General features: G+C 42.8%; 1 protein-coding gene across 1 annotated transcript; it reads right to left on the reverse strand.

The window, feature by feature from the left end:
* Window positions 1–293: 293 nt before the first annotated feature.
* Window positions 294–5634, reverse strand: LOC311250183 (5-hydroxytryptamine receptor 3A-like; the record flags this gene model as incomplete). Its single annotated transcript, XM_084341759.1, has 10 exons — window positions 294–1113; window positions 1733–1818; window positions 2009–2173; window positions 2260–2470; window positions 2974–3134; window positions 3227–3396; window positions 4672–4781; window positions 4941–4985; window positions 5076–5239; window positions 5625–5634. The coding sequence occupies 10 exons, from the start codon at window positions 5632–5634 to the stop codon at window positions 895–897; spliced, it is 1341 nt and encodes a 446-aa protein (XP_084197885.1). The 3' UTR covers window positions 294–894.
* Window positions 5635–7653: the final 2019 nt, after the last annotated feature.

A 7653-nucleotide genomic window follows, 5' to 3' on the forward strand; every position in this document is an offset into this window, starting at 1 on the left:
CCCAAATGTGTGTAAAATGTAGGGAAATTCAAGGAATAACTGAAGTTATAAAGATTCAATATACAGGGCCACGAATATTTTTCTTGCAATCCACCCAGAAGTCTTTGAGATATGATACTCAGAGACCAACACTGCCATCCAGAAAAAGCCGCTCCAGCTGGCATATCTGCAACAAATCAAATCAACGTCCACTGTGAGTCGATGTGGTCAAACGATAAAACATGTAAAGGTCCTGTGGGGATATTTTAAGGGCTCTGCAGCAGCCTGAGTGATGAGAGTCTCCTCCACCCTGTCCACCACAACACATCAGATCCACCAGCCTACTTTTGGATGATGCGTTTATATCATGGAGGGTATCGAGGCTGGGGAGGACAGATTGGTTTAAAGCCTGTGAGTGACAGATGAGATGAGATGAGGAAGATCTGAGAGATGATGTGAAATACTGTCGTGTTAAAACATGAAGCAGGAAAGTTTCCTCTTTAACAATCGATTGTCCTGACATCAGAGCAGATTTGTCATATTGCACACGGGATTTTAGGAGGTGGTTGTGGCCATATTGAGGTTCGTCTTGGGGTCAGTATTTATCTTCTACATCATAAACCACCAGATACAGCTGCACCTGTATTTTTACAATAATCTAAACCTTTTTGGGGCCTTTTTTGCTGTGGATTTTTGTTTTTATTGAATTTCAAAACATTTTAAGGAACAATTCATTTGTTTTTTGCCGCAAATTTATGTTTGCTTTCAAAAAAATTCTCGTAGGTTTCCGGCAGACACTGTTTTCTTCTTTAAATTCAACATTTAGCTATTCAGTTTATCGTAGTTCATCTCACTTTGACCACATAAAACAGATTCACAACCAAACACGACACAGTTTCCACACATTTCACGTTTCTAAGTGTTCCACTCCACGAAGATGAGGGGTAGAAACAGCGACACAGTGGTGACGTAGAAGATGAAGAAGGCTCTGTTGATCCGTGCGGCCCACTGGATGGACTTCCCTTCTCCCACTCTGCAGCTGAAGTGCATGTTCAGAGTTTTCTGCAGCTCCTTCAGCTCCTCCAGGATCAACAGTAACACACGAGACTCCGCTGACTGAACGCTGTTGTTAACCTGCACCAAACGGCAGTAACAGAGTCGTGTTAAAGATGGTCTGCTGACACTGATGATGTGTTATACACCAGGTGGACAGAACTGTTCAGTTTCTCATGCAAGTTATTGCTTTTTAACTGGTTGAATCCAGGCTGTCAAGACCAATGAGGTCAACTTTGAAAGCAGGTCATTGCGACCCACGTTTCTGGTTAGACTGCGACCTCTAGTGGATGTAGTAATAATGACAGCAACAAAGGAGGAAGTCAGTAGAAGATATATAAAGTGCGATATGTCGGCAAAGGACGGAGGTCAGGGACGGATAATTGGGTCAAACAAACACAGGACTTTCATCTAGATGACTGCTGTTTGTGTCCAGTGAGAAAACAAAAGCCTCATCACATCTTAAAAGCATATAAAATGCATTCACTTTGCCATGTTGGCTCAACAATGTTGACCGATGCTTCCATTTCTGGCATCGTAAACCCTTGTAGGTTTGCAGGTTTCCACATAAATGAAGTGCATGTTTTTAAACTAAGAAAATATGAATTGTGATATTAATCTGACAAATACGCTCGAGAAACTACGCAATTTTGTCCACCTGGCTTGCCATAATAATTCTGTATTCGATCCGTCTGTGTACCTCTTCAGCCAGAGGCAGCAGCTCATGCCGTTTCTCACCATCAGACGCTTCACAGATGCAGGAACAGCAGGTCCGTCTTCTCTCCTCTGAAAGCACACAGCAGGCTTGTTACAAGAATGACTGCACAGGTAAAATGAGCACAGCTATGATTGGGAAATTAAGTTTTTAAGGCCTTTGAGATTATAAACAAGAATCAGCAGCCACAAAATCTTTGTCTTCATGGAGCATCCGATAAGCTGCTGTGAAAACCGCTGTTGTCTGTAATCTGGGTCTCACCTTTGTTACAATTATCGATTTCTGCTTTTTCCTGTGTGTCCTCGTTGTCGACCCTCAGCCCGAACTTCTCCTGGGACGCGGAGTTTTTCTCCATAAGATACGTAACGAAGATGGTCTCCAGCAGACTGAGCAGCATCAGAGCAAAAATCACAATGCAGTAGGTCGCTGAGAGGAGAAAAACAGGCCATCACTACGTTTTGTTTCTGAATGTGACTCTCCCGGACAGTGTGAATCATAATCTCTCCGTGTACCTATGAGTGGAGTCTTGTTGGACATGGAGGGCAGGATTTCGTTGAGGATGAGCAGCAGGACAGAGATGGCGAGCAGCACGGTGACTTTGAAGCCCAGCTTCTCTCCTCGATGGTCTGCGATGAAGAAGGAGGCGAGGTCGAGGGTCAGGAAGAACAGGATGGGGACCAGGAAGTTGATGACGTGGAGGAGGGGCCGCCTCCTCATGGTGAACTGGGAAAACAGGTGCAAACAAGGGATGAGGCATAGTTTGAGTTTGTGGTTATTTCCTGTTTTATTTTGAAGTTCTGCCCTCGTGTGTCATGTTTTGCTTTTCATTTCCTCCCTTTGTGTGATATCCCACCCTTCTTCTGTGTTCACCTGTGTCCTATTAGTTAATCAGCCCTTGTGAATATAGTCTGTGTGCTCCCTCCATGTTTCTTTACATGGACCCAGACTTTTCAGAACTGAAAGAAGAATATACAGATGGGTGACATATTAAAGGAAAAAACAACATAAAGTGTATTGTTAATGTGTTGGGACACCAGGAGCGTCCAGAACAGCTCTCAGCATAGATTTTACAATTGTCTGGACTCAGCTGGAGGCATGAACATGAAGATATTACCTCATGTGGTGCGCTGTATAAAAGTATCTGATCTCTTATGTTTCTCCACTTATACAGTCAGCTGTTTCTTTTATTTTGTCACCCGTCTGTTTCCGTCCCTTTTGATGCATACAGTGTATACGAGCTGTTCCCACAGTCTGTCATGGTAGGTGAAATTGGAGCTGGAGATGGACAGTTGGAGGAACTCCCACTCTCCCTGCGTCTTCATCATCTCTCTGGAGAACTGCGTGGCCCGAGAAGAGTTGGAGAAAGCGTGGAGCCGGATTTCATCGACTGAGGAGAGATTGGGAAATTTGACTGAAAAGGAGGTGGAGGTAAAAACGTCAGCACAGGCAGTCGCACACCGCACACACTCCCTCCCTCACCGCAGTGTATTGCGGATCCGATGGTGATGTTGCATCGCTGTGTGTCGAAGGGGAACTTGTGGACGTCCATCCGACAGGTGCTGACCACCTTCATGTCCTCTTCCAAAATGACCTCCCCCTCGCTCGACACGTACATGTAGGGATTATGAGGGGAGTCGTCCTTTTGTATCCTGAGACATCACACAAAGTCTTGTTTGCAGAGCATTTAAACCACATTGATCATTAACAGAATCAACACATGAGGGCGCTCTTCCTGGATCATGTATTTGCTTATTACCGCGCTTAACAATAGTATAAAAACTCTTGTGTGACCTACTTATAAACATGAGCACGTAGTAAAGTCATTTACCTTCTAAACAAACACAGGGTGTGTGGCATCAGCAAATATCAAGCTAATAAATTGGCTTATTAGGGAGCGTGCATGTTGGCTGCAGGAACGTCCAGGGAACGTTTGCCCGTGAACTGAATGTTTATTTCACGGCCATAAACCGTCTCCAATGTTCTTGTCATTGGAGAAGAAAGCTGGTGTTTTGGGTTAAGAGCAGCAGACTTTGAGACCATCACGGCCCACGGTGTCTTTCAACCATCCATCCTGACGGGCTGGACCGCCCCAGGGAGGAGGAGAGTCGGAATAACAGCCCTGCTCACCCAGCTTGGTTTAAGGCTGCTCCTGGCTAATGTCTGGTCACAGTAAAAGGGAATGGACAAAATGGGACAAAATGGGACACAGGCTGGCAAAATATTGTGAAATCAGAGACTGTTGTGCCACAACATCTCAGATCAAGCTGTTGCATTCGATGGGCAGACTGTGTCCTGAGCCAACAGAGCACAGGACTACAGCAGGACAAGGAGAGGTGGACTGTGTTTTACAGTGTTACCCAGATGTCGAACTTTTGATATGAAGATGCTGACCACATTATCATCACCATCATCTCGCGCTGCTGCTTACCTTGCTGATAAGCCTATATGTTTCTGTAATTTGTGAAGCATGAAGGAGTTTATGAACACTGTGTTGTGTTAAGACTAATAAATGACCTTGTACTGTGTATTACATACAAAGTCAATGCAAAAAACAAATAGACAGTAATTTGCAAATATTACACTCTCGTGGAAAATTTCATGTGTGTTGTAGGGCTTTGCAAAGTGTTGGGATGACCGGGCAGAGCGAGCAGCTTGCTGGACCTGGAGGGGAAATGTACTTTTTGTCATGAAAGTACAAAGGAGAGGGGGAAAAGAAGATAGAGAACCGGAGTCTCAGGTGAGTGCTGAATTCATTCAGATTAAACACAGACACACCCTCGATGCATGCCATTGCAATCCAGCCAAAGGCGGAAATTTATTTTGCGTTCAGTGCGAGAGATACGTGACAAGAGATACTGTAACGGTCGATCTAATCCTTGTCTTCCTAAACCAAACTTTAGTGTCTGTGTGTGCTGCAGGCTCACATCTCGTAGATGAAGAGGTCTGGTTTCCAGAGCATGTCTGTAGGAACCGAAATCTGGCTGATGCCACAAAACTGATCGGGGTCCCATGAGATGCGTTCATTTTGCCAAATCTGCAGCCAATTAAAGGTGAATTACCAGAAAAATAAGAGACGATGATTTTAAATAAAATACTAAACAACAGGTGACCAAACAGTGCGTTACCGTCTACTGTTTTAAGAAGACATTTTGTTTTTAAATAATCAAAATGAAAGCTATAAAGACTCACTCACCATCGTCGCCCAGATGAAGGGAATGAAAGTCTGTGTTTTCTCAATCTGGTAACAAACACACACATCAGAGCTGATCACTCTGCATGGCAGCGTTCAGGTGATGAATCATACACCAACATAGTAATCAGCACCCACCACAGCCAGGATGGCATAGAGGAGGATGTCCAGCTCTACTATGGTGGGGTGTGTGTAGTCCAGAACGGGCCGGGTCACTTTGAACACACTGTTTTCTTTGGTCAGGTTCAGGTAGTCCAGGACGTCCTGGTAGCTGCACACTTTCTCAGAGGGCGCTCCAGCTACTGCGCATAAAAACAGTTACCAGACAGAAGTTTTTGTTTTCTTAAAAAAAAACAACTAGAGACTATCTTATGATAGTATCACGCGAGTATTAGTGTTGTCAAAAACATCCATATATCGATTTTGAATATTTGAAACAGTTTTGGTACTCATTGTTTGCAGCAGTCCAGTGCAAACTGTGACAGCAAGTGGACTCGTGCACCGCTGCAGTGCCCACGATGCTTCACCTCCTCCAGAAGTAAAATAAAGTTTCATTCTGTAAAACATGCTTTGCTCAGACAGCTCTTAATGTGAAAGGATCAAAGTCGGGGAACTACCTCACTTGAACTTTGTAGCTAACTTTACCACCTTTAATAGAGCAACCAAATCCTTAATACAGCAACAAACCTGTACTCATGTCTAATTCTTAGATGTTATGTTTTTAAATGTGTGCTTCTGTGTGTTATGCTGAACCCAATATAATGCCTTTTTTTTATTACATTGTTTTAATTTCTTATTTTTAAGAGAGTCCTTCTGGTGAAAATTAGCTGATAGAAACACTTTAAACTTGTATCATGACCATTTTTGGTTTAAGATTTGCTCTGAAGTAACTCTGTGACAACGCTCACAGGCTCACATCCTCAAACAGTTTACATATCAGATATAAACACTGTAAAGTACGATGGAGGTGACACTTTTCTGTCTCTTGACTTGACAAAAATAACATGCTCTTACAGCACAAAGTCTTACCTGTGAAGGCGATGAGGAGTAAAAAAGCAACATGCATCATATCTGCAGCTGTGTGTGTTCGCAGCTTCCAGTCCAGTGTGCGTCCCTGCTGTGAGACCAGACCCGCTGTGTGTTGCTGTCGAGGAGGGCTGGGCAGAACAAATGACCTCTGTCAACCGGCTGAAATAAGAAACCCATCCCACAGTGGACGCCACGGATTGACGTAATTTGTTAACAGAGGAGGGGAACACATCAGACCTTCAGGTGAGATTGAAGCTGATCGAGTAACAAATAATAAAACTGTGGGAAAGGCAGGTGGTGAGGATTTATGTGTCTCCCGGGAGAGATAATGTGGATTTACAGCGTGCTCACAACTTATTTGACACTGGTGACAGATTGATGGTGGGTGTGAGCCTGTACATGTGAGTGCACAGCACACGACATGAGTAGGTTAAATTCAATTAGGTGGTAATGTGGTAATGTGGTAATGACATTATGAACAATGATGCCATTTAAACCCACTCATTGTCCTCCCCTTCCCATTTGACAGCCAAGCATTACAGCTAATTTATCAGTTATGTTAAAAAAAAATACAGATTGTATTTCTTTTTATGCAGTAAGTGACTTCACTAATGCCGGTTTTAATTCATCAAATTGTGTTTTAATTTACTCTGGAGTTTATGAACGGTTAGGTGGGGCTGCAACTAATGATTATATTACCTATTATTGAAAGTTTCGTCGTCAAAAACAAAAAAAACAATGCAAAAACAACAACTGAAACACACAAAATGGCAGTGAGAAATGAGGGTGAGTGGATAATGAGTGAATTTTCATTTTTGGATGAACTCTTCTTTTAGCTTTTAGCTTGTTTAGCTTCCTTTAACTCCGTAGTTTTGGCATTCTGGTCACCACACCTTACTCAACTATACTATGACTACTACTCTGTACACTTAATCTACTTCTCACTTCAGTACAAAGTGTTTTCATATTTGTATATTGCAAGCAAACCCAACTGGAGAATAAGCCTCACACTGATACTTGAGTTATGAAATGATAGTAAACGGGAACGGGAGAAAACTAAGAGGTAAACTGGGCGTCTATGTAGAAATCTGGAAAACATTTACCTGTTATAAATGATAAGGTTAGCTCTGTTTTTGGTCTCTACTAAAAGGACCTGGCTCTTTATCAGCTACCACGCTGATGTTACTGGCTGTGAGACTGAACGAAAACATTAAAGTTGTGGCTGTGAAACCAAAACAATTAGCTGAAAGAGGCTAAAACAGTTTATAAAGAGAGAACACTACGAGTCAATGATAACTCCCTCTTTGTTGTCCTTTTAATATTACACACAGTCAGTTGATCAGTTAAAGACACAATTAGAAGAAGTTATTTTTCTTTCTTGGGTCTGATTCGTTTATTTTCTTCAAATTAGATTTTTTCTAATTGGAGATCAAAGGGGGGAAAAGAAACGATGCATCTGGAGAGTGGGAGCTTTGAGAGGTTATTTTTACTGGCGACAAATAAACAAATCAAGCGCCGCGGTGGGAAGGAGCTGCATGCCAGAGTTTTTAAATAATGATTGCATGGAGCAGAGAGGAGAGAGACGGAGACCATGTTAGGAAACATGCCAGAGACATTAACCAAAACACAACACTGCTCTGATTAATGAACCTTTCCCTTTCACATCAACAGCAAATCACTCAGAGAC

The sequence above is a fragment of the Pagrus pagrus genome (genome assembly GCF_965226575.1).
Source record: "Pagrus pagrus genome assembly, chromosome: 21".
NCBI classification, from domain to species: Eukaryota; Metazoa; Chordata; class Actinopteri; order Spariformes; family Sparidae; genus Pagrus; species Pagrus pagrus.